Below are 27,209 nucleotides of genomic sequence, written 5' to 3' on the forward strand. Positions count from 1 at the left end.
TGTCGTTCGCCTGCCAAAAATCATGGCTGGTTCCCCGGTGTCCAGGGGGAGAAGGCCGCTCGCTCTTTCGCTGGTATTCAGTGCTGTTGGGACATGCTTCCTGGGGGCGATTGGTCGTGACCTCCAGCCCCAGTCAGGGCTCAGCCATCCTAGCACCCTCCTCCATCCCCACCATGTGTGTGTGTATGTGTGTGTGTGTGTGTGTGTGTGTGTGTGTGTGTGTCTGTAAGAGTATCCGGGTGCTGACACCATTAGGGCTCCCGGCGCCCACCCTGCTAATCTTGCTAAGTGAAAGAGTGAACACAAGCCTGGCTCCAGCCCTCCAGACGGCCTGCTCTCCCCTACACACCATACACGCCCGCCAGGCCTCTCCCCTCCGTGTCCCTGTTAGAACTCCACCTTTCCAGGCCCTGTGCAAATGCCACCTGTAGCCCGTGGAAGCCTCCTGACTTCCCTGCAGGAGATGCAGCCTCTTTTTGGACCCTACTCCTACCTCCAGTGCATGCTATGGCATTTTTATGTCACTTAAGACTTATTCTGCTTGTAGGAACCAGAGTCAGAGCTCAGATCCTGGCATCCACAGATGCTCGTTGAGAAGAGTGAGTCACCCCGTCCTTCATCGCTCCTCTGGCCTCTGGTTGATGTGCTTTGAAACTCAAGGCTGACGGATCGTTCTAGACTTTGTAACCCTGGCACGTTTTGGGCCCAGGTGGTGGGCATTCAGTATAACGATTTTGAAGGAAGCAGAGGCTGAGTGGACCTCCCTCGTTGGACCAGCCTGGCTGGGTGGACTGAAGACCCAGTGCCACCCTTTTCGGAGAAGATTCTCCTTTTGTCTCTTTCCCCGGGGAAGGCCAGGGGGGCCTTTGAAAGCCCGGGCAGCCACCCCACTTCTCACTGAACCCCAGAAGCCCGCACCCTGCTGCCTGTGCTTCTCTGATGCAGAGATGAAAGGAAAGAAATGGCCACAGTCACGGGGAGCCAGCCCAGGAAACGGGAGGTGGAGAGGGGGCAGGAAGAAGAGGATGGGGGATGGGGCTCCGAGCTGGACGTGCTCTTGCCAAGGGTGACCCTGGTGGTCGAACGTCCTTCCTCTTCCCCACCACAGCCCGGGAAGGGCCTGCTCAGTGCCCACAAGTGAGCCAGAGCCAGTCATTCTACTCACAGCCACTTACGACGTTTCCCGCCGCCCCCGCCCGCTCCTTCTCACCTGTGTCTCCTTCCCACCTCCTCCCGGAAAGTCAGTAGAAGGGAAGACATCATAAAGATCAGAGCAGAGGGCTTCCCTGGTGGCGCAGTGGTTGAGGGTCCGCCTGCTGATTCAGGGGACACGGGTTCGTGCCCCAGTCTGGGAAGATCCCACATGCCGCGGAGCAGCTGGGCCCATGAGCCATGGCCGCTGAGCCTGCGCGTCTGGAGCCTGTTCTCCGCGACGGGAGAGGCCACAACAGTGAGAGGCCCGCGTACCGCAAAAAAAAAAAAAAAAGATCAGAGCAGAAATAAAAGAAATAGAAATGAAGAAAACAATGACAAAGATCAATGAAGCTAAAAGCTGGTTCTTTGAGAAGATAAACAAAATTGATAACCCTTTAGCCAGACTCATCAAGAAAAAAGGGAGAGGACTCAGATCAATAAAATTAGAAATGAAAAAAAAGTTACAACCGACACAGCAGAAATACAAAAGATCATGAGAGACTACTACAAGCAACTCTATGCCAACGAAATGGACAACCTGAAAGAAATGGACAAATTCTTAGAAAGGTACAACCTTCTAAGGCTGAACCAGGAAGACATAGAAAATATGAACAGACCAATCACAAGTAATGAAATTGAAACTGTGATTAAAAATCTTCCAACAAACAGAAGTCCAGGACCAGATGGCTGGTCACAGGTGAATTGTATCAAACATTTAGAGAAGAGCTAACACTCAATCCTCCTCAAACTCTTTCATGCTGGAACTAGACACCGTCCCCTGGACACCTGGCTCACTTCCTGAATGAGCTGGTTGATGCCTTTCTCCTATAAAGTCCTGCTGGTTGCATGCGGGCCTGATGAAGAGCTTTTTACTTTAGCAATGTTCCCATCATTCATGGCAGTATTTCTGATAAGGAGTCCTGGCTAATTAGGCATTTTTGTTTCTAATCTCTCTCATTTCATCAACAACACCTTTTTGAGTTGGATATTTTGCAGATTAAATCCACGGTGAGAAACCTTTGCCTGTGCCCCCATTTGTCATCAAAATATTTTTGTATTATTGTCAGGAGATCAGATTGGAGGCTACTGAAGCATTTTAAATATATTTTCTTGCCCGAGAACACTCTGCAGGGGTCACTTGCAAAGGCTGCCCTGGACTTTCCTGGGCTCGGGCAATTCAGCCAGAAAACCTCTTCTTGTTTTAAGAACTTGGTACTTTGCAGATTCTTGCACAGACTGCAGGTCCGGAGCGGACGAGCCGTGGGCAGCGCTGCCATCATCAGAGGATGGCTTCCGTGAGTGTGAAACATCACAGATCAGCCTCATCCGTCATAAATCAACCACCTCAAAAGAGACTCCCGAACTCTTAGGGCCTCAGCAGCAGAAGGGAGCTTAGAGCTACTGAGTTTAGTATTTCTCTGATGCTAGAATCTCCTCCCACCCTGACCAGCAGGATGCAACCTCTTTTGGAGTGCCACTGTCCCTGTGACCCGTCCTCCCCAGGCCATACCGTTCCTGAGCAGCCCCCATGGTTAGCGCACCTATCTCGGGAGCTAAAAGCCGCCCCTTAGAAGTTTCCACCCGGCTATCTCCATGGAGCCTCCAAAGCCACACAGGTGTCCAGAGGAAAAGCAGGAGCCAGAAATAGCATCCCGATGGGACCCAACCTTACCTATCACGCATACGTTATCCCTTATAACCAGAACTCCTTTTTTCAAAAATACATCACAACCCAGTAGAAACTAAAGCATACTTTTTCTTCTGGAATATGAATTTATGATAAAGCATCAGAACTCAGCACTTCTTAATAGACTCACTCAATAAGAGGGCATCTTCCCCAAAGCATGTATTTAAACAGAAAACACGTGGCCAGAACAGACTGCCTTAGGTCTCCACACCATTGACTGGGGAGAGGCACACACAAAATATTTCTGTGCTTTGTAATTAAAAACCCAGCACTGGGCTTCCCTGGTGGTGCAGTGGTTGAGAGTCTGCCTGCCGATGCAGGGGACACGGGTTCGTGCCCTGGTCCGGGAAGATCCCGCATGCCGCGGAGCGGCTGGGCCCGTGAGCCATGGCCGCTGAGCCTGTGCGTCCGGAGCCTGTGCTCCGCAACGGGAGAGGCCACAACAGTGAGAGGCCCGCGTACCGCAAAAAACAACAACAACAAAAAAACTCCCAGCACTTTGCTTTCCTACCGGTGTGTCTGGCATTCCTGAAATTCTCCACTACTTCCAAAAAAAATAAAGAAGATCCGGGTTGGGAGCATCGCTCCTCCCTCCCTATCGGCAGCTTTTCTTCACGTTCCTCCCGCGCCTTGCTCTTGGTTCTGCTTTTCTCCGAGAGAGAAATGGAGTGGTTTTATCAGAGGGTCTCTGTGTTGCTGGGTAGCTCCCTGGGATATTCTGGCTTCAGCTTTAGGTCACCTTTTTCCAGGCAGGAGCCCAGCCTGACACTGGATCAGGAGGTGCCACAAAACCAAGTGGGGACCCAGTCAGCAGGAGTAAAGTTAGATAATAACTTCACCTATTAAACTGTGAAGGGTTGGCTAATTCAACAAGGACCTCATGGGGCATTCTGTTAGCATTTTCAACCGGAACTCAGGGCAGGAGATATATGTTTGTGTGTATGTGTGTGTATGTATTTTTCTATATGTATATGTATACACACACTTATATACACATATATGTGCATACATGTATGTATATATACACATACACACATATACATATATGTGTGTGTGTATATTTATGTGTGTGTGTATATATGTATTTTAAAGCCCATCCATTTTTGTCTCCCATCCCCTCTCTCCTAGATTAACAGAAAGGGCAGAAGGGAAGGGAGGGAATTCACAGTCAACTCAAGAAGTGACCTGGTGACGTCTAGTGAGCTTCCTGGATGGGTTCAGAGACAGATCCTCTCAAACCCACCTGCACCTGAGTGCCTGATTCCTGGGTACATCCTACCTGAAGGGCTGTGGGGTTGACAGGACAATGGCCTCCCCAAAGATGCCCTAATCCCTAGCAGCTGTGAATACATTATCCACGTGGCAAAGGGGAGTCCGTAGATTGAAGGTCATTGGTCTTGAGATGGGGAGATTTTCCCGAATGGTCTGGATGCGGCCACTCTTCAGAAGCAGAGAGGCTTTCTGGCTGAGGGCAGAGAGATGAGCGTTAGAGGCAGGGGGGACTCAGAGCGTCAGAGGGATTTGATCCCCTGTTGCTGGCCTTGAAGAGAAAGGGAGGAGTCAGGGAACGGAGCAAGGAGAGGGGCCCTCAGCCCTACACCCCATGAGTTTAGTCAGCTACCTGAATGAGCCGGAAGAGGATTCTCCCCTGAGACTTCAGGTAAGAATCCAGGCTGGCGACACCTTGGTTTCAGCCTGGGACCCAGAGAAGAAATCAGCCGAGCCTACTGGACTTCTGACCTGCAGAACCGGGTGATAATGAATTTATGTGGCTTTAAGCCTCTTTTCTTGTGGCTATTCGTTACAACAGCAACAGGAAGCTAATACAGCCGGCACGTGCCAGAGCCGTGCTGGGGAAGGCCCCGGCCCGGATGTGCCAGGGTGCCCTGCAGCCGTGTCTGGAGGCTGTCAGGGGCCTGCCATGCGCTCAGAGCAGGCTGTGTTGCCACAGCTGCAGCTGCCAAGCTTCTGAATGTGCAGGACATGCCTGGGTAACACCTGTAAAGGGGAAATGCCTGGCTGTTGGCTGAGAGGCTCAGCCCCGGATATGGCGGCACTGTTTGGAAAGGCAGTGGCTGAGATCCTTAGGAGCTTTCAAGAACCGCGCCATAGGAGAAACTGCGCGGGCCTCTCACTGTGGCGGCCTCTCCCGTTGCGGAGCACAGGCTCCGGACGCGCAGGCTCAGCGGCCATGGCTCATGCGCCCAGCCGCTCCGCGGCATGTGGGATCTTCCCGGACCGGGCACGAACCCGTGTCCCCTGCATCGGCAGGCGGACTCTCAACCACTGCGCCACCAGGGAAGCCCAGGAGAAACTCTTTACCTCTACCTGAGAATGCTATTTCAAGGGAAGATAAGTTAAAATTTGCTCTGAACCAAATAAGAGCATTTCTCTCCTTCGTCCGCTTTCCACACAAACAGCACAGTTTGCACACCGCTGAAACACACTGTCACTCCTTCTCTCAGCAGCGTCTGTCTACTCCCCTTACTGGGGAGCGCAATGCTATCGATTACACAGACTATAAGCACAGCCAAGCCAGGAGCACGAGCAGACGCGTGCTCTAGAGGACGCTCTGGCAGAGCTGCCCGTCGCGTCCATCGCCACACATCGTCCAGCACGGGCCCATGGCCTCAGGAAAGGCACAGGTGCCTGGGACCGGGGAGGGAGATGGCTAAGCCTGCCACACTCTTGAGGCTTCAGAAAGCATTCCAGCTGGCAGCCCAGACCTCAGTGCCGGTTCTGAGCTGCATTCATAAAACTTAACAAGACTAGCATGTTTTCATGATGGGACTGATTTCCTGAAAGACTCAGACGAGCCTCTTCTTCAGGGAAGAAAAGACAAGGCTTGGCTGTAAGCTATGCCAAACATGCCTTGAAAACCGAAGGACACAGAGAATCGATGATGGTGGAGGATGGTTACCCCTGGCAGGGCTGGGGAGGGAAACGAAGGAGGCATTTCCCATGGGACCTGCTTTTAGCAGCCACCGATGCTGAGAATTTCGTTCCCAGCACAACCTTTCCTTCTGGCCAACTTCTAGCTAACTCTAGCTTCTCAGATCATTAACAGAAGACAGGACATACCTGTGAAATGTACTCTCCAAGAGCCTCTGTACATCTTCATCTGTCCCTGTCCCCTCTTTAAGAGATGAGCAGCTGACTACAGAATCTGTAGTAGCCGCCAAAATTCTGTGCTGCCCATGAACACAGAGGGTCTGAGGATCCCCACATGGCGGCTGCACCAAGACGGGACCCACACAGGGGCGTCTGCAAATATTCCGTAGGGACCACCCGCTGATCAAAATGTAGCCAGTTGGAACTCAGCCTGACTTCTCCCCAGACCAACCTGATGTAACGCAAATCAGTATGGGTTTCTGGGGGTGGGCAAGAATTCACACTTAGTTTTCTAGTGAAAGAGCACTTCAATTTAAACAAGGCTAAATGAGTCACTTGGATGTTCAAGCATTCAGAGGCTGTTACTCACACAAGTGAGTGTTCGGGAGTTCTTGGGATACTTTACAGAAGAAAAGGGAACACGATTTATGAAAAGGAAAGCCAAGGCACCAGACGAAGAGGTTATTGAGTAGATGTGGCCAGTCCAATACTTAACACGTTAGCATTGTAAAAAACAACAGCCAGAAAGGATATCTTGCAGGACTGTCCTTAAGAGCATTTAGGAATCCTGCTTGCTGTGAACCTGTGGGAAGGAAAGCAGAATTTAGTATTCAAACATCACCTCCAGAAAACAGCCTTCAGGCTGAAAGCTCTCTCATCTACATAAAAATAATAGGTGTCTAAAGAGCAATTAAATAATTACATTTTGTCGTTCTGCAGAACCCAGTGCACTGATCAGAGATTGAGATTCCACTGAAGTTATTCAACTAGAAAGTGGCAGATTCATAAGCAGACCCGACATCTGCAGGATATTTCTTCAGTAAAAGCAGATGGATGCCTGCATACTTTCCCGTCAATTATAGTTCTGATTACTCCTTTGTTTTCCTCATTTGAATGGGAAAACAGAATACTGTATGCTATTTTTTCCTCTTCTTTTATGAAACACTGTTTTCCCAAAGTTTGTTAACTTTTGACCCTGGGCATCTTGTAAACTAGGCTACGCATAAAAGATGTCTTTCTCTGCATCCCAGAGTAAACAAACTCACAAAGCTGAAGTTTATGACTGATTCCTTCTGGGTTTGAGACATATTAATACGAACTGTCTGCACAAGAAAACATTTCTTCAGGGGCCTGAGTAAAGATGCATCTGACAAGAAGCGATTTTTATTTTATGTATTGGTGTTAAATGCTTTTTAAAAAGAAAAGCCCCCATGGAGGAGCTCTTGGTGGTCCCACCTTGGGGTGGCGAGCCTGGGTCCATGTGTTTTGGGGACATAATCTGGCCCTGGGGCGGCTGTGAGATAAGCGGGGAGGACGGATGCCATGGGACCGGTTCTAGAGCATTCCATGGCCTTGTCTGCTGGCGAGGCTGCAATGTGGGAGAGAGAGGCAGGGCCCTAGACTCCTCTGTGTAACTGGAGGCCAGTCTGGCTACTGGGAGGCTAAGGTTGGGACTGCTCCAGTTCTTTCTCGAGCTCCCATCCCCTCTGTGCCCACTGGCCACCGCGGGAGCACGAGGATGTGCCGTTTGCTAGGATGCCAACCGGTGGGAGAGCTAACGAGGAAAGGTGTTCTCTTCCATCCCTGCTAGGCCAGGAGGGTGAAGCCAGCACATGGACAGATCTTAGAGCAAACACAATCTTGAGGCAAAAGGAGGGACGAAAAGAAATGATTTCTCTTTCCCTACTGAACTCAAATTGCATCGCCTTCCCAGGCTCTGCTTCCAGATGTCACCTTCCCAGCAATCTCTGTGACCGCGGGCTTCCTCCCCGGCCACCCCTCGCTGTCCTGTGTCCCCTCTCAGAGCCCACTTCCCGGCAGGGAGGACTCAGGGGACAGTCCCCCCGCTGCTCTCAAACAGCTCTCTGCCTTTGCCAAGGCTTCCAGAATCTTAGGGGGATCACGGAGCCTCGTAAAACCTCTTGCCCTTCCCGAGAGCAAATCGGGGTTCAGGCGGGCTCGTTCAGTGGGGGCTGTAGTGAGGATGCAGAAGCAGGGGAGAGGAAAACCTTTATCTGCTTCTGTCCAAAACAGTCGGGTCACTTGCAGGCAGGTAAGTTCAGAATGCTTTCTTTGTGGAAGACCAGATTACCGGTACCTCAGCATAAACTACAGCAAAAGCTCCATTTTGCCGAAACCAGGGTGAGTAAAACTTTAGAGGAGATGAAAATGCCACTGTGGTGGCAGGCGTCGCTGTGCGTGCCTCTGCGTGTGTGTGTGCGTGTGTGCGCGTGTGTTTGTGTTCCCAGAGCTTATGTGCGAGGCTGAGCAAGTGAAAACTGCTTGATATCCGGAATGTAGGGGCAAGGCCAAAAATGAATGTGACTATAGACAGATACATAGACAGGCATTTTGAAGTCGCTAAAGATGCTATAAGATGTAAAATGTAAGATGTTAAATATACATATATATTTAAGATATAAGATGTTAAAGACTACTTTTCAGTGCCATAAATATGCTGGAATATCAGTACTTCTGTCTTCTCTAGCTGTGTAAGCAATTGCTTCTACTGTCTATTAACACATACATAGGACCCTAGTTACACTTTTGCCATCTTGAGACTCTGAAAATAGAACAGGTGCCTCGGCAGGGCGCTGCGGCATCCTTCCCAGGTGGTGTGGAAGGGGTCTCTGATCAACGTTAATCCTCTTCTGCCCATCCCACCAAGTTATGGCTCTCAATCATGTATTACAAATTTGTGTCACGTTCAGATAAAAGGATTTCAGTCAGAAAGAATGGGAACTAGGATTTTAAATGCCTAAGAAAATTTGGGATAGGCCATTCATGTCCAAAATTGACCAACAGTTAAAAAGAACTAATGTTACACTTTCCATACCGTCCGCTTCCCCCAGCCCCCGTACAAACCCCACCAAGAGAGCAGCGGGGAGAATGCGCAGGTCTAAGTTCAGCACAGCACACTGTGGTTTCAGCACTGCTGCAGGGAAGCAAGTGAGGTGTGTGTCCAGATACTTCCGGAAACACTCCAGAGAGAGGCTCTGTACTCGCTAACGGGTGGGTGTACTTCAGGAATGTGGACAGAGGCCATGCTGGTCTTTAACGTTGCTAATGGAACCGTAATGGAAGTTTAAGGCTCACGTTTATAGGTCAAAGCCAAGTGGCTTCCTTCTCATCACTCCCTATTACAGGAGAGTGAGAGGCCAGGAGATGGAAGAAATTCAAAATTATGACCTTAGGAAGGGTAATGAAAAATGCCATTTGCTTAGGCAAATATACATTAAAGTCATGTATATCCACACTTCATTTTTAATAAAGTCGCTTCCTTCATATGCCAGGGGTAGCTTGCCAATGTTCTGGCAGGTAATTAAACATCTTATCAAACATACATCTTTAACATTTATAGATATGTGTGTAAGAAAGCTCAGTCTTTATCCCCCCCTTTTTTTTTTTAGGGAGGGTGACTATTCCTGCTTAAGTAGATATCACATTAAAAAAAAAAAAAGCTCTGTTGTTCAATGGGTATCATTACAGCACATTATCCTTTGTGAAAACATGGGAGTAACTTTTCCTGGGGATCCATTAGCAGAAGAGAAAGTGAAGTCACGAGGGTGGAATAGGGACCATGTATCAAGGAGAAGGTCTTGTAAGTGAAAGAGTCTGATCCAGGGGTGCCCCTGGCAACTGCTGTGGGAAGGATGGGGATGGGGGGTGGGAGGGAGAGAGGCAGGGTGACAAGGCTGGGAGGGAGGTGAGAAACAAAAGGCAGGCTGGAAGCGAGGAGGGGGCTAGGGAGAAGGGGAGAGAGAAGAAAGAGAGAGCCCGGAATGACCAAAATATTAAATCAAAATTAAATCAGAAAACTAAAGTCAGGCAAATGGTTACATACGTAATCTGATTTCGCCAGCATACTTACGAAGAATGACGTGGGTGATAACGAATGCAAATATAAAGACTGTCAGAAAAGACAGAGATAAAATAAACATATAAAAAAATCTGTAGTTTCTTTTCCCCACACAGTTGCCTACCCAGGGACAGTGGTGATCAAATCGTTCTGAAATGAGAGGCAGAAAAAAGAAAATGGAAATCAATTAATAAAATGTCTTTTTACTTGAGGGAGCTCCCCCCCAATACTCTAATAATATAACAAAATGGTATCATTGTATGTACGTACTTCCAAATTCACCACTCAGAGAAATGCTTACTGTTAAGACATTTCAAGAACATAATTATTCTTTCAACAGAGCTTAGCTGTTTTGAAAAAACAAAACGTGTGCATTCTATTCTCATTACAATAGAAAAGCAAAGATTTCCCTCTTTTGTACAAGAAAGCTCTTTGGTTCACAGAACAATCTTCCCTTAAGATGGTACCAACACTCTTGATGGTAATTGCTGGGCTGGGCTGGGCTGGGCTGGGCTGGGCTGGCGCTCAGTCTTTCATGGGTGTGTGGTACTGATTGACCATCTTTCATGGTAAGTGGCCAAGACAGAGGCCACTAGGGGCCTGGGACAGGACAGAGGGACAATCTCTTGTTCTCCCATCCCAGTTATAGCCGTTTTCTAAAAAATGTCTCTGCTATTTCAATAGTCGTAGAATTGATAGCATTTTAAAAATGATCTATGATCTTCAAATAATGTAATATACCTGATCTTTTAGTTCACAATTCTCAGCTTCCTTACCTGTAAGACAAGGATACTGTATAGAGTCTTGTGGGGCTAAATACCATTTGGGAAAGTATTTAAAAAAAACAGTATGTGGTGCTTTAAGGTTTGTCAAGAGATGTCAGGTACATCAATACATTTGGCCCTGAAACATTCCTATGAGGAAAATGATGCTGCTGCCCTATTTTACAGATGAGCAAACTGAGGCCTAGAAGGGAGACTGCCTGCAGGGGCCATACAGCTCAGAGGCAGTGGAACTAGCATTGAGGCCAGGTCTTTCTCGGGGCTGATCCTGTCTTCCCAATGCACAGGCTGCCTTGAGCACTTGGTAAATGACTGAGCACCGGCTTTGGGCATTTTTATACTGTTATCCCAAACCTGTGTCGTCTCACCTTGGGGATTTCACACAAAGTTTGCAGGACATTTGTTCTTCCCCTTGCAAGCAATAGCTAAGTGCTTCTCTACTCTTCAGCTGATCTATTCAGAAGGCCTATCGAGACTGTCGTTCTAACACACCCACTCACAGCAGACTGCCTGCCGCAGGTCGGGGAGGAAAATGCCACCCTTTTTCACTTGGGCTCTTATCCAAGCTTAGCTTTTACCCAATTTTCACATCTTCTCTGTCTACATGTGCTTTGAAAACACACAGAGAGGCCTCTGTGAGGTGTGACTCTGTAAACAAAACATCATAAAGTTATGCAAGGCAGTGTTTCCTCTCTTTCTGGTCACCGATCACACACCACTCATCTCATATTTTATGTCTAGTGCAAGCTTATTTCTTGAAAAGGGCACGAGGACGCCTGGAGACAGTGGTGGCAGAGGAACTGTAAGATCCACCGTTGTCTGCAAATGACATCAACAGGCAGCAGCCAGTCTGAGCAGAGGACAGCCAGAGAGAAATTTCAGAGCTCAGCACCCTGGTGACAACCTGATGGCCTATAAGATGCTGACATTCAAAGGAAAGCAACTCCCATTGGTGTGTCTGTGTGAGTGACACGTTAACATGTGTTACCAACCCCACACAGCTGGAAAAGTTAATCCCTGCGCAAAAACAACCTCATTTCCCCAAGTCACTGATCTACACAGGCTGTATAATGGAGAGGTCTATATGAAACAGGCAAAAATAAAAAAGAAATCAGAATCAGCGGAATTTTCCAAAGACTTGGAGGCTGTCGAGAAACCTCTTTTCTTCTTAACACACGCCTGTGGAAAGTGAGAATGACAAGTGGAGGCTGGGGAAGCCCAGGTTAGGTGGGCACCTCTGGTTCCAGCTGTGAAAGCTGATCTCCAGATGCCAAGCACGTGGCGGACTGAGCCTCCTAATTAAAGTGAGACTCGCCCACCAGCAGAGCAGACATCAGGGCTTGGGAGGCAGAATTAACACTGCGGATCCCCCCCAGGCCAAGCACCAAGGTCTTTATGGCTTCCGGTAATCATTTCTATGGGGGCAGGTGGTAGCTGTATTTTTAGCTTAGAAAGTTTACTATTAGCTAAGCTGAGATAACGTGCTTTCCTGAGCTGCTAAGGAATGAAAGCAACAGATGGGGCACATGAGACCCTTGGGCATGGGGTCTGGGGGGGCTTCGGAGAAAACTAGTGCTGTCTCAGAATGGGTGCGAACACCTGGCTCTCTGGCAGCCCTGAGCTGGAAGCAGTTTCCACTAGGAAATTTGTCTTACTGAAAACTTTTTCTTGGCTGACGAAATGCCCACTAACAATGTAGGCTTGCGGAGAAACGCTTCCATGTAGCGGTTTTCACGCTCTCCTTTGTGACTGTTGTACACGCGTTGGTGAATGAGCCTGAGAGCTGGGTGCGCATCTCTGTGGAAGAAGGAAGCTCAGAGCCCAGGGCCGCCTCCCGGACCCCGGTACCCTCCTCCCTCCTCCCTGACTTCCGGGGTGTCGGGGCGGGAGAGGGGTTGCACCCGGGCTGGGCCTGCGCCTCTTCTCTGCGGACTCTCTCTCTCACCCAGTAATCTCCTCCCCCCCGGGGTTCAAATGCCAACTCTACACTGATGACGCCCAAATGGCCGCCGCCGCCTTCATCCACCTTCTCGAAAATCATCTGATTTATTTTTACTTGCTTTTACCTGCCAGCTCCACTAAGCCTTTAATAAATGTTTGTCAAGGACTGAATAAACCCTCATGCTACCACGCTGCCCAGGGCCGCACGGCTACGGGCAGCCAGGCCGGCCCGGTTCTAGCGGCTTCCAGAACTCTCGCCCACCAAACGCCCCGCCAGCCGGGGTGAGCGTCCCCGTGAGCCCCGCGCTGTATCAAGCGCTGGGACCACTAAGAAGAGAAAACAGCGGCGTAATGAACCCTCCACGGCCTCCAGCAATTCCCTGTCTCGTTGGCGATGGCACTATTTGCACAATCCAGAATATTCCTCAGACCCAAAGGATGAGCCTCTAACAGAGGAAAACCGAATTTAGCGAGAAAACCAGTCTGTTCTCTGACGATGCTGGCAGCACACAGCACCCTCCCTGATGGGTCGAGGAGAGAATCGGGGCGGGGGGCGCTCGCCCGGCCCTCACTGGCTCCATTCGGGAGCCGTCGAGGCCGCTGCGAACAGGGATGCCTGTGTTACTGTTTCCAGGAGGGACAGCAGACAAGCGCCGGGCGCCAGCGGGCACACGGGTGGTTCCCTGGGACTGAGTGAGGCAGTGACTGGCCGGAGGGAGAATACCTGGAGCCGGGCTACAGCTGGCAACGTGGCCGCATGCAGCCGCACCATCTGAGATGCTTCAAACAACTGTTACCGGAGGGCAGACTGCGTATGTTCCGTGTGGAAAAACTGGAGGGTGTCCTATGCAACAGGGGGTGCGAGAGGGGTGTGTGTGACGGCGGTTCTTTAAAAAACCGCCTCGGACTTGCTGCTAAATCCCTCAACTCTGAAGTCTGGATCCTGCCAGAAAGGAGTGGTTTCTACACTGCAGCCTCTCTGGAGGGTTCCTTTAATCAAATGAGGAGCCGTTCCCTTCACCAGGCTGTTGGGTATCTGTGCTCAGCTGTGCTAAGCGGAGGGACAGAGCCTCGGGGGAAGGGAATGGAACATGGGGGGCGGGGATTGGGGGTGATAACCTAGAAATTTCTCTAAAATAATGAGAGGTCTGAGTTCGCCAGCTGGGGTGCCCTGCCCACACCCCAGTTAGCATCGCGCTGCCCTGGCATGGCTTATGGACTTATTTTCCTTTCCTTCCCCAGGTGAGGCCTTGCGGTGAGGAATCATCTCCAGTCACCTAATAGCCCTGGCACCTAAGTGCCTGGCATGTAGCACACACTCGAAAATATACACTAAGCAAAGGAAAAAATGCCATTAATTGCCTTGGGTAGTTTTCCGAGTGATCCCTGCTCCCGGCTGCCGGGTGGAGAGACTGGAAAATGCTGATGAAAAGATGGGATTTCAGGCATGCCGACTACAGGAAAGGGCAGGGGTCCATGAAATTTGAATATGTGCAGAGAAGGTTGAGGGTTGGAAGATGCGGATAGAGGCTGAAAGAGCTGATGGGACATCTGTTAGTGTGAATCAGCTCACGGAGAAGCAGCCTCTGGCCTGTCTCGCTAATGGTGGGAAACAGAGGTGGTTTTATTGAAAGCTCCATAGGGTGCCATTGGGAGAGCCCGAGGCTTCAGGTGGAATTCAAGTCAGGGGGAATTCCAGGCAACTTCAAAGTCACCAGATCCTAAGCGGGGAAAGAAGGTTCCATTAAGATGGCCAGTGGGAACACAGTTTAGGCGAAGGAGTTATGATCCTATTTTGTTAACCCCAAACTCTAAATACTAATGAAAAGAATATTATCAATGATGATTAACGCTACCATTCACTGAGTGCCTCTTCCATCGTTATCTCATTTATCCTTGACCACAGCCCCATGAGGTAGGTGCTATCCCCACACTTTTCAGACGAGGGTGCCACTGAGCCAGGTGAGGTACCGCAGGTGCTGAGCTGAGGGATTAGGCCACTCCTCTGATTAAAGGAAGATTTGACTTCCTGGAGAGATGGAGTATGAAAAAGAGGCCTTAAAAATAAGTAGAAATGGAGACGTATTAAAATTGGGCAGGGAGAGAAAAATCCACTGAAATATTAAGGGAAATACTAATGGAAACGTATTTGCAACAGTTGTGTTTGAAGGTTGCCAGAAAAGGAATAAAAGCATTTGAAAATGTTAAGAATTTGAAATCTCCCAGAAGTCAGGCCCTCAAGAGATAAATAAAATCATATCCTCTGGCCAAGCAATTCTGAGTTTTCCATACAGTGGTCCTGGGCTCTGTGGCCTGCGTCTCCTCTCTGCAAGGGTGTCTCGAGAATCCTGCGAAAACTGCTATGTGAAACTTCTCATTTAAATGTTAATTACATTTAAATTAAGGTAAATGTTTTTAAAGGCATGAAGGGGAAAATTACTTTTTCTTTAAACCTAGGACTTTTTTACCTCCAAAATTAGAAAAATGTTGCCTCGTGAGGTCTCTTTTGCCTCTTTAGAATGATGTTGAGATATAGTGGTACGTGTGTTATTACGTGGCCTTTACGGTTCCCACGTAATTGAAAAAGTTATGTAATAGGAACATTTAAATATGAAACTAGCTCAAGTATCAGAGGACCATATTCTTAGACACTAAATAATTCATGCTGTTCTAGATCTTTTGGTAAAATCTAATTATAGCGTTGCCACTGTGTTTAATGATTTCTGGAGAGCAACCTCACCTGCTAACTCCACTCCTTTTCTCACTTTTAACCAAACTTTATTGAGTCCTTGCTATGTGCCAGGCACTGTGCTAAGTATTTCACATGAATTGCATCACTTAATTCTCACGAAACCTTGTGAGGTTGATGTTATTATGCCCATTTTACAGAAGAGGAACGTGCAGACAGAAGAGTTGGCATTGGAGCCCAGGTGTTAACCTGTACTCTTTTTTTTAATTATTTATTTATTTATTTATTTATTTATTTTCGCTGTGTTGGGTCTTCATTTCTGTGCGAGGGCTTTCTCTAGTTGCAGCGAGCGGGGGCCCTCTTCATCGCGGTGCTCGGGCCTCTCACTGTTGCAACCTCTCTTGTTGCAGAGCACAGGCTCCAGACGCGCAGGCTCAGTAGTGGCTCACGGGCCCAGTCGCTCCGCGGCATGTGGGATCTTCCCAGACCAGGGCTCGAACCCGTGTCCCCTGCATTAGCAGGCAGACTCCCAACCACTGCACCACCAGGGAAGCCCCCTAACCTGTACTCTTAACCACCACCTGTTCCCGCCTCCCGTGCCAGTTCCCTGCTGGTCACTGTGCCAGGTGGGCCCTGAGGGCCCGGCCCCTCCCTCCTGGGGAAGCACACCTGGGCACCCGCAGCTCCAGGCACAGCACATCAGCAGGAATGGGAACAAGAGTGGACCATGGCCACACCGGGACTGGCAGTTGTGTCAGTGGCCCCTTGGGCTTCTTCTGGTTCAGGGCATCTACCCTCTGGGGGATGTGGAGAAGACCTAGCTCGTGTCTGGCTGCCCACCCTCAATCAAGAAGTAATCTAACCTGTGAAAAGATGGCCTCATTCTCAGCAAAGTGAACATCAGAAGAAGCGAACTTGGGCTTCCCTGGTGGCGCAGTGGTTGAGAGTCCGCCTGCCGATGCAGGGGACACGGGTTCGTGCCCCGGTCCAAGAAGATCCCACATGCCGCGGAGCAGATGGGCCCGTGAGCCATGGCCGCTGAGCCTGCGCGTCCAGAGCCTGTGCTCCGCAACGGGAGAGGCCACAACAGTGAGAGGCCCGCGTACGGCAAAAAAAAAAAAAAAAAAAAAAAGAAGAAGCGAACTTCTTATGGAGACATACAGATTGGACAAACCTGCTTGCCAAACACTATTTATTGAGACTGTGTGGCTTGGGGGTTATGTGGGGCAAACGGATGTATCAGGGAAGGTTTCTTATGTCCCCCCCGCCCCAACATATCTTTGCTCCTTTTCTGAAAATGATTTCTGTTTAATTTTATGGTGCAACAAAATCAAGAAATCATATTAACTAACTCTGGCCTTACAGTATTAATACGTCTCTTCTACAAGGGGACTTAGTTTCTTTACATGTAAAAAGTTGGATTAAATAAGCTCCAAGACACCTTTGAGATGTAAAATTAAATGTAAAGCAACTCTGTGTTTTATTAACACCCGTAGGGATTCTTCTGGTCTTGAGTCCTTGCCAGTGTCCCATAAATTAAGATTCTGCAGCTTCTAGCTCCTTTTGTTAAAAAATCTAAAAATTTTCAATGTAAAACCAATTAGTAAATGTAGAATCGTTGTAACCTTTACACTACAGTTTAGCATAACCTTGGACCATACCCCCTACCCCACCCGCATGCTCTCATTTGCCTCTGCCCTGGCTTTGCCACTACCTGGCACAGTGCCGAGTCTCTTTGGGCATCTGAGGGCGCTTGACTAACGGCCAACTAAGGTCCCTTCAGCTCCTCAAAAGGGCAACTTAATATATTTCTGTTTCCTCTAATTTTCTAGGGCTGTTTACCATTTGCTTTTAACTCCTGTTTCCAATGTTGGGGAAATTCTGTGCTTCTAGGAGGAGAGACAAGCGTGCATGGGAGATGCATTTTGAAGCAACTTATACCATGAGGTAGATATGCTGATTAGAAACAAAGATGAAGCTGTTGAGAAAAGGGGTGGGGGGAAAGGTTTTTACAGGAAGCAAAGAGAAATAGTTGCTATTTCTAAGAAAGCGAGGGAGAAAAGGTTTAGTTTGTGATATAAATAATTTTTGAAAGGAGATATAAGAATGTGAATAGAAATGAGATTATTTTAAAAAGTAAATCAGCCTGTTGTGGTGCAGAAGGAAACCCTATAATTCCCAGGAGGGTCATCAAATGAAGAGTAAATTCTAAGGAGGCAGGAGAATTACCTTCCTTTGTCTCCTCCAGCCCCTCCCAGAGCTCTCTGTCTTTATCAGACTCAGAATTAGAGCCCCAGCACTGAGGTCTTTGAGCTTTCTGGAATTTAGTTGCTGGATTAGGGCTCTGCATCATTATGATAAAATCACTAATATAAGTTCCAATTTGTACATCCTCAGGAAAACAGTCTTGGTACATGGGTGGTCCTCAGTAGTTCTCCAGCTGTAACTTGCTAAGTTGTGAAACTCTAAAATAAGCTCCACTCTAAGCAAGGGCTTGAATGCTAGTGAGTCTCCTTCTGGGGCGGCCACTCCCTGACCCCTCTGGGCCCCTCTCAGCATCAGCTCCACTCCGTCTCTGGGTCTGCAGGGCCAGAAACTATGCCTGCGAGGTCTCCTTAATTCTCCACAGAATAAAACAATTATCTTCTGAATCCGAAAAACAAGCTCATGCTATCGACCAACACCCTGCTTTCTCTAGAATTCTCTAGTCTCCATTCCTCTCTAGAAATTCCAAGCCTTGACATCAGTATCCACACCACCTTACATCACAATGGCTTAAACACCTGTAGGGCTTTCTGGTTTTCAATACCTGTTCACATTCTTTACCTCACGTGCCCCATACCGAACCTCTGACGTGGGCAGCACAGATTCCCAAGTACAGGTGACACAGAAAGCGAATCTCACACCAAATGCAATGGCCACAGGCCCAGGGCTCCTCCATGCTACGTCTGGGTCTAGAGCTGCTTCTAATGTCTACTCCCTGCTTCTCCCACTTCCCCACACTCTTTGGGCAGGTGTTCTTTCATGGCCAGTTACTACGTTTTTTGAAGCCAGTCAATTTATCCTCAAAGTGAAGGTTTCAGAACTGACTTATGCGTACATTATACACGTAAAGCTAGCAATTCTAAGGCTCTTCAAAACCTTTTAATTTGACTACAATACACAATAGAAAAATTATATTCCGATGGGCACGCTTTTCCAAAGTAAGCCTGCTTCTGTGATCTTGCAGCAAAGAATCTACATCATCTAAAGTGCAGAGAGCTGTGGCTATGAGCAGGGCACAGCAGCCTAATGGATGGATGATGCTTCCCTTGAAAAGCAAACTGTGATATGTCCAAAGTAGTTCTCTTAAAAAAATTTATCCAGGATGAGACCTCTTTGCAAAGCTTCTGAGACACTTCACTTTTCTTAAGTTGAAACTGTAGACCCAACTTCATTATGAGTAGTATTAAAATATAAGGCGAGCTCAAGGAAAGAAACACAGCTACGCATTGTGCCTCATACAATTACAAGTGTAATTTCTCATCTGGTAATATAATTCTATACGTATTGTGTGTTACAAGATTACGTAGTCAGATGTTGGATGGGAGAGTGAGAGGGGCACACCCTCCCCCTCTAACCCTTCTTCAGTATATGTTCTGACGGTCACCTGGAGGGCTTATTTTTATGAGGGTGACATTCACGTTTACAATGTTCATAATGGTCCTCAGTTTCCCGTTTCTAAAAGGTGGGCGTGGCCAGAAGACCCTCAGGCGCCCTCCCGGTCCAGCCCTCCCAGAGTCAGGAGTCCCTGTGGCTCAGGCTGGCTCTCTGCGAACAAGTCCTGGCTGCCCCTTTGTTGGTACAGAACAGAAGCAGAGCTGAACTCATGAGCAGAAGGGGTGTTTGATGCTCAGAAGTCATCTGTAGGGCTTTCCAAAATCCGCACTGCACACTGACTCTGCCCAGACATTCAGCCCCCTTGGAGTACCTGCTTCTCCAGCTGCCTGGGTGGCATTTTAGGGCATATGCCCGAGACTCCACAATCCTGTGTCCCTTCGGCTCAGGGTTTGGTGATCTACTACAAACATCCAGGCTTGGGAGGGTGCCGTTGGGAGTGGATAAGCCCAGTCATTCCTCTCGAGCACAAGGGTTAGCTTGTGCACCCTTGGGCTTTTTTTTTTTTTTTTTTTTTTTTTTGTGGTACGCGGGCCTCTCACTGTTGTGGCCTCTCCCGTTGCGGAGCACAGGCTCCGGACGCGCAGGCTCAGCGGCCATGGCTCACGGGCCTAGCTGCTCCGCGGCATGTGGGATCTTCCCGCACCGGGGCACGAACCCGTGTCCCCTGCATCGGCAGGTGGACTCTCAATCACTGCGCCACCAGGGAAGCCCCACCCTTGGGCTTTTATGCTTCTCACCGATGTATTTTCCTCGGGTGAGTTCATGCCATCTTTCCACTGCCTGCTAGACATTTCCACCTAACTGTCCCATAGCCACCGCTCATTCAGCGGGTCCTGAGCTGTGTTTATTATGCTCCCTTGTCCTCGCTCCTCACTAACCTGCCTTTTCTTGGTAAATGGCGCCCCCATGCATCTAGTTGCCCAAGGTAGGAAATGCATTCACTTCTGCCTTTGGCTTTCACCCCTCCCATTCAGCCCGTCAACAGGATTGTTCATTGTATTAATCCTGCTGTCTTTTCTATGCTTCTGCTCCCTGTCTCTGAAGGCCATTGCAGCAACCCCGTGACCTCTTCCATGAACCACCGTGAAACCTTCCTGGTTTCCTCACGCTGCTGCTAGAGGCACCACCAAAGCAAATAAGACCATGGCAGCCCTTTGCTTGTATTCCCTGAGCAGCTCCTGCAGCCGCAGCCTTGATGTCTGCAGAGCTAATGCATTTCCAAATGGAGCTCCTTGGGTGCTGGAAGGCCCACCTTTTGTTCCCCTTCAACTAGAGCAGTCAGATCTATATCTGTTTTCTATATTGGTTTCCTCATTATTTTCCTTTTCTAAAATGGCCCACTGTTTACAACCACCAGAAAAAAAAAATTACAATCGGCTAGAAAATGTTCACTGTAATTGTTCTAAGCAGTCCCAAGTTAAGTTTCAAGTATGTGATATTGCTCTGTTGGTGGTGCATTGTTGAAAGTACATTGGATTCTTAAGTTAAAGGCCCTGAAGTCCTCATCCTAAATACCTATTTTGTGATGTAACCTAGGCAGGTTTCTGGGCCCCAGCAGTTGGATATGTCATTAAGGTTTCTTTCTCACTCAAACATTAGGATTGTATGGCTAAACAAAACTTTTCAAGAATTGAAGTCCACTGTGTCCACTCTACACAAAATTAGGAAGCGCTGGCAGGCCTCCGCAGTAGAAACTCTATAAATAATTGATAAGAGCTAGCTCTCTTATAGACCCAGGTTAGACCCGGAGCTAACTGGGGGCCCTACAGAGACTACTAAGTACTACATAAATACTCCCACCACCAGAATCAGGTCAGCAGACTTCTTAGACTCTAAATATAGTGTGTTGTTTTCTTGTTTGTTGCTGTTGTTTGTACAAACCATGCCAGCACTTCACTGAGTTACCACAGTCTAGTCAGTGGATTGCTAATTACTTTTCTAAACACAGGCCCTCAAAAGAACAGGCCAAAGATTCTATCTAATAGTCAGGACTGGCTATGTACTCTGCGGGGCCCACTGCACAAGGAAACTATAGAGCATCATATTCAAAAATTACTCAGAATTTCAAGATGGCAAGAGCAGAGCATTAAATCAGCCTTGGTTCCTACATACCCACTGAGCTGCCCTGTTAACTGTTTACGGCCCGGGAATGTGGTTTTCTGATTTGTGGCAGATTAATGTCTAGAGATTCTATTGGGTTGTCTGAAAGGATTTACAGAGAGCTGCTAAGAGCAAAGTATAGTGAGGAAATTACGATTATCTAAGAGTTAAGCTTAACAGTAGGTCAAAATCCCCGTTCCATATGGAGAGCCTTGGGGCAGGCAGCAAAACCCTCCCGGCTGCCACTTGCTAGAGCTACGGAGCTCCATCCCGGGCAGGGCCGGGAGAGGCTCTCAGGGTTCCACTGGCCTGGGTGAGGTGCGATGGGATGAGGGTGATGGAGGAGGACCATGTGATGGGGGACATCTGAGGCAAAGGCAGCAAACGCTAACACTGCACACCCTCTCATCTACTGTCTTCCACGAATATCAGAAGCTCTGTTTTTTAACCTCTACAGTACTGATTCTTAATATTTTATTTCCCAATGCTTTGAAAATCCAATGAAAATGACAGTCCCTCCCACCCTCATGCACTCACACCCAGCCTTTACATACAGCTTCCTGCAGCCTGTTCTTAGTTAACAACGGTTGACCTATTGGTTTAGTTTGCTGAAACTGAAGTCGCCAATTTCAACAACTAATTTTCAAGTTGAGTTGCTCTAAGAAGGCAGAAAGGCAGGCGCCTACCTTTGATTGGCTTGCTAAATGTGCCCTCTCCTCGGGACCCGAAGGTACACACCCCACACCCTAGCCCCACTTGAGGCTGGTACTCTGCTCACCCAGCATAACTGCCAGTCGTTGACCACAGGTCGGGAGCTGCTTTACATAGAGGAAGGGCCTATGTTTTATTCAGGTTTTCCAAGCTAAGGGCTGTGATCAAGTAGTGAGTCATAAAATTAGTTTAGTTGGTCGTGCCCAACATTAAAAAAAAAAAAGAATAAAATAGAAAATATCAACGCATCTCATATACTCAAGTACGGCTGCATGAAACTTTGAGTATCTGTGTAACTTGAGTCCCCATATAAAATGCATTTCTTACTGTGAGTTGCAGGGGGAAAAAATTTGAAAGCTACTGCTTTATTCAAATTGGCAGCTGGTACATGATAGGCCCTCAAATACTTGCTGAGTGAATAAATATATGTATAAATTATATCTGTAATAGGCCTAAATACATTATGAGTCATTTTAAATTGTCATTTCCATCCTCCCAGAATTGTATCAGGGTTACCAGTTCCTGATCAGACTTAATTTAAAACATTATCATTTCTCTTGGAGTCTAAAAATTTTCAATTGTACCACTGGGAGGTCTGAGGGTGTGAGTGGTGAGTTTTGTTTAGACTGGGGGAAGGAAACTTTTTTGTTCCGGTTGAGAACAGTAACCTAGTCACTGAGAGAAAGGTATCCCGGAAAGATGAAGCAGATACAGGCAGAGGAGTAACCAATTCTCTTTTTCTCCTTCCTCCCTCCCTTCCATCCTTCCCTCCCTCCTTCAGCAAATGTTAACTGAGCAGCTGCAGGCCAGGGAGGTGCAGGTTGCTGAGAACACTTGGTGAGGAACAGACAGAGCTGCCCTCTTGGAGCTTACACATCCACCAGGCAGAGGCTTTCATCAAATAATCGGCCAGAGCTGTGAAGGCCGAGCGCAGAAAACCCAGGGAGGAGTGTGCTTCCCTAGGAACCAGCCCAGAGCCCTCCGTGAAAGGACTTCACAGAGAAGATGTGCCTTTTTCCAGGAACTGAGAGGAGACCCTCAGGGCTGGAGTCCAGGCAGCAAGGCATGAGTTACCACAGAGCTGGAGAGGGGCAGCGCACAGATCTGGTGGACCAGCTGAAGGATGTGGGCTTCCTTCCTATGAGCCATCAGCAGGAAAGCACACTCAAGGAGAGAGGTGGTGTGCTCAGATTCTGTTTGGGATGGTAGCGGGGTCCACTAGGAGACCCCCACCCAGGCAAGGTGAGAGATGACGGTAGCTTGCCGTTGGCCATGCTAGTGTAAGGGGAGGGAAATGCACCCACCTAGTAAGAAAAAGTACAGGGCCTGGTGGTGTTTAGGGAAGGATAGGAGGGGAAGAAGCCAAATATGAAACATTTGGTGTTTGCCTCGTGCAACCGATGGCCGGCGTTGGCACTCCGCGAGGTGTGGGTCCCGGGGAGTGCTGACTTGGGATGTCTCTGGGCTCTCCAAGTGGAGATGCCCGGAAAGCAGGTGCATCTGCCAAGTCTGCAGCTCTGAGGAGAGGCCTGAGCTGGAGACATACACCTGAGAGACAGAGACAGACTTCGGGAAGGCAGAAGGCGAGACCAGAGATGAGCACACTCACTCCCCAGAGATGCGAAGCCAGGAGCCACAGACAAATCAGGGGAGGCAGAGCGAGCCAACGAGGTACACATGCCGCGAGAGCAAGACAAACGGAAACTGACTTTCACGAAGTAGTTGCCTGTGGCTTTCTCGGGTATCGAAGAAGTGTTTTTAAAACAGAGCTGCCGTTGGACAATTACAGGCAGAAATGAGGTGAGCACTTCTTGGTCAGCTAAAAATAAAACCACGGTCAAAGATCACTTTTCTCTGGATTAGGTCCAATTTACCTTTGCGTTAGAAGTGGGCATGTGTGCAGTGCGTGGACCTGTGGTTGATTTCATGGCAGCAATCCAGGACCGGCTGAGAATGTGCCCGGATGCCCCAGAGATCCTGTGGTTGAGACCCTTCCTGTTGGTGAAGGATGCACTTTCCAAAATATAGCACCAGACAGACAGTCTCTTTCTTTTGTTGAAAACAGTTTTTAAATACATAAGTGCACGGAATAAGAAAAGATGTGTGTTTTAAAATTTACTTTAAATGCATTGTTTTAAACTATTAGAGTCTTCTAACAAAGCATTTTTCTGAAGTATACATGTAGACGGCTCCTGGTCTTACACGAGAATATCTGCCCCAAGTATCCAGAAAGCCAGCCCCAGGGCTGGCCATGCACGTTCTGCTTCCCATGATGGTTATGTCTCTCATTCTACGATTATAACTTAGCCTTCTGACTATGAATTGGCTGCCCAAGTAGTTGGACCAGTCATAGAGTCATTTGCTGAAGATGAACACGTCAGCATCCTGGCTTTGCTGGTTCCGTGTGAGAGCTCAGCTAACAGGGCCTGTCCCAAAGGGTGGCTCTGAACTCGACAGGCCAGCAAGCCAGGACCCAAACCTGCGAAGAGCGGGGCCGCTCCGAGGGGCCTCTGGGGGTAGCCCTGCTTCCCAGGGTGTGAGCCAACCTTGCCTGCCGTTCCTCATTTATGTGTGTGAGCGCTCCCTCCACCCCTGCCTCCCCAGGCTGTGGGGCGCCTCCACGGATGTGAACAGAATCAAGCTCCCTGAACCTTCACGGGGGCGGGCAGGCTACTTGATTGCTCTCACTCTAGGTCCAGATTCTTGACTCAGGTAGGGTCTATCCAGTTCAGCCGCCTGTGGATAATGATACTTAAGGGAGGTGGGGTCATCCCTCGGTCCTCTATGATGCCAGCGAAGGACTCTGTTGGGAATGTCTGAGGCTCCCTGAGGACTCACCCTACAAAGCCATGGGCAGAAGTTCTACAAATGCACGTTATGATGTTATCTCTGAGTTTTTCTCTCCAAGGAAATGCTGAAGACTTTCAGCCAGCACGTCTAGGAGGCTAGACCGGTCCAGCCAGATGCACCTCTGGGGTCCCCTTGCTGTTCCCTGACACCTTGAGGCAAGGCTCTCCTTCCCCCACACTCGGGGAAGCACCCGCCCCGAGTCCAGCCTTTGTCCGCGGACGGTCCCTTGTTATCTGCGGCTTCTCGCGGGATTTGCTTTCTCCTCTCGGCACTGTCTCCACCTCCTCTGTTCTCTGTTCTGAGGCCCCAGGAGAGGGGCAAAGACACTTTCTGTTTAGGGCAGGATTGAAAGTGGACTCCTCGTTAGCAACAGCCCGAAACATTTTTGGCTAAAGACCATTCAACAGCCCACCTCACTCACCACGAAGCTCTCAGTGTTCTTCGTGACGTCACTTTGTAAACAGCTGCACAGCAGGGACGAGGGGTCATGCTGGTGGTGGGGAAGGTTCTGGATAGGGGGCTGCCCTGTGGGCACAGCTGGCGTTCTGAGCAGCTGCGGGGCAGCCCCAAGCCAGGTGAGGCGCGTCTCCCCCCAGCTCTGTTTCCTCTCAGCCCCGACGGCTCTGACCCAGCACCTTTGCTGCCACTTCCATCTCACTGCCTCTCACTTCCTCTCCACGTTCGCCTTTCTTGCTCCCTCCCTTCTGTATTTCTTTTCCTACTATTTTCTAGCACTTCTTTCCTCCCCTTCCCCCCTTTTTTCTTCACTGTCTCTGACCTCAGACACCAGCCAACCACTCACAGCTGGACACACGTGGTACCCAGTTCCTTGAAGCTGACGTCACTGTCTCTGGGTCCTCATGTTTAAGTGGCTGCAGATCCAGTTCTGGACCAAGAGCCAGAGGGTTCCGGTGGTTACACTGAGTTATGTACTTTATAGACTCAGGTCATTGTGTCATGACTGATGGAAAATATGTGAACTTGATTTTTCTTTAAAAGCATTAATTTCCTAATATGGGGAAATAGTCATGCGCTCAGGAGACAGAGGGATCAAAAACTCACTCTTCTTTGCCCCAAGTCCACGAATTTAATGAAGCACTTAGTTCCGTGGCTTCTTCCTCTGGAGGATTTCTGGGATCCATCCACGCTGTCTTTCCATCTTCACGGCTACTTCCCTAGTTATAGGGTAGCTGCAGCCCTCCTACCCATCTCCTTGGCCCTGTCTTATCACCACCAGTTCACCCTCTGCAATGCAGACAGAGAGCACTTTCTGAGACACACGGTTGATAAGGCCACTCCACTGTCCCCTGCCCTTGGGATAAGACTGAAGCCCCTCAGCACGGCTTGGAAGGCGTCTTTCCTCTGGCTGCAGCCCTCTCTGCCTGCAGTCTCCACTTTCTCTAGTCCCATGGGTCTGCCCGCCTCCCGCTGCCCTGCGCCTCTGCGCAGGTCATCCTCCTATGACCTGTGCATCCACTGGTCTCAGATGGGGTGCTCCTTCCTCTGGGTTAGGAACCTCTCCCATACGCTCCCACATGACCCTGTACCACAGGAGTCTGTGAAGCTACCTGACTTCCTCGGTAGGGAAGCTCTGTGGGCAGGGCTGTGCTGTTCCCTGTCCCCATCGTCTCCCCAGAGCCTGACACACCAGCAACAGTCAGAGGATATTCCTTAATCAGATGGGCCAATGAAGTGCTGACGTGGCCATGTGCATAGCCCTAAAGGATTATTAGCCAAGAGGCTCCCCGCTTCCCTGAGCACAGCATTATAATAGCCCCAGGCACACATGCTGGTGATTTCCTGTCCTACAGCAAATATTCAGCATGATCAAAGATGAAAACAATGCATTCTGGGCTCAATTTATTGGACTGAAAAACAAACCCAGAAATCAGTAATAGGCAATGGTTTTTCAGGCACAAACAGCTTGATAGAAAACTGGTTACTTCCATCACATGATAAATGGCAGACCACTCTACTGCGATATTGTTGTGAATGGAATGTGTAAGAGCCTACACTCTGTAACACTACCTTGTTTTTGCTAACTTTCAATGACAATGTATGTGATACAAACCATGAGAAAACCCATGTGGGGCTTGGAAACAACCTTGGCTTCAAATTTAAGATAATATTGTATTATTTCTTGAGGGAAAATTTAAATTTCTTTATACCAAGGGCTCTTATCTTCCCAATATTTCTCAGTAGCATAAACAGCCTGAGGCAAGAACAATGGGAAGGAGTAAATTCTCAGCAATTTTTAAGAAGGGCCCTATTTACCCAAGAACACAGAGCTGGGGAGGAGGCTGGGAAAGGCCGGCGGCACAGTCCTCGTCCTGCCCCTGAGCTTTCTGTTCTCTCCTTTGTAAGGAAAGGGTGACACAGATGCTCCCAGAAAACCACCAAGGATCTGTAGCAGGCTGGACACCAGGCTGGCAAGCACCCCGGGCGGGTGGGTGGCCCAGGCCTGACTGCCCAGTGCAGGAAGCTGTGTGTGTGTGTGTGTGTGTGTGTGAGAGAGAGAGAGAGAGAGTGTGTGTGTGTGCGCGCTCTGCACACCTGTGTTTGGGTTAAGAGCGAAAGAGGAAGAAAGAGAGGAAGGAAGAACAAGCCCAGTAAAGTTTTTCTTTT

At 48.8% G+C, this 27,209-nt stretch overlaps 1 protein-coding gene across 2 annotated transcripts in view; it reads right to left on the minus strand.

Annotated features, from left to right (window-relative positions):
- Positions 1–27,209, minus strand: part of ZDHHC14 (zDHHC palmitoyltransferase 14) — a 276,048-nt gene that overhangs the window by 30,380 nt on the left and 218,459 nt on the right. For both annotated transcript variants that reach the window (XM_082855817.1, XM_082855816.1), the window contains exons 4-5: positions 9,864–10,001; positions 6,527–6,575 (exon numbers count right to left, since the gene is read on the minus strand). In XM_082855817.1, coding sequence (XP_082711943.1) covers positions 6,527–6,575; positions 9,864–10,001 — 187 coding nt within the window. The remainder of the gene's footprint in view (positions 1–6,526; positions 6,576–9,863; positions 10,002–27,209) is intronic.

This window comes from Leucopleurus acutus (assembly GCF_964270905.1).
Source record: "Leucopleurus acutus genome assembly, chromosome: 15".
Taxonomy (NCBI): Eukaryota; Metazoa; Chordata; class Mammalia; order Artiodactyla; family Delphinidae; genus Leucopleurus; species Leucopleurus acutus.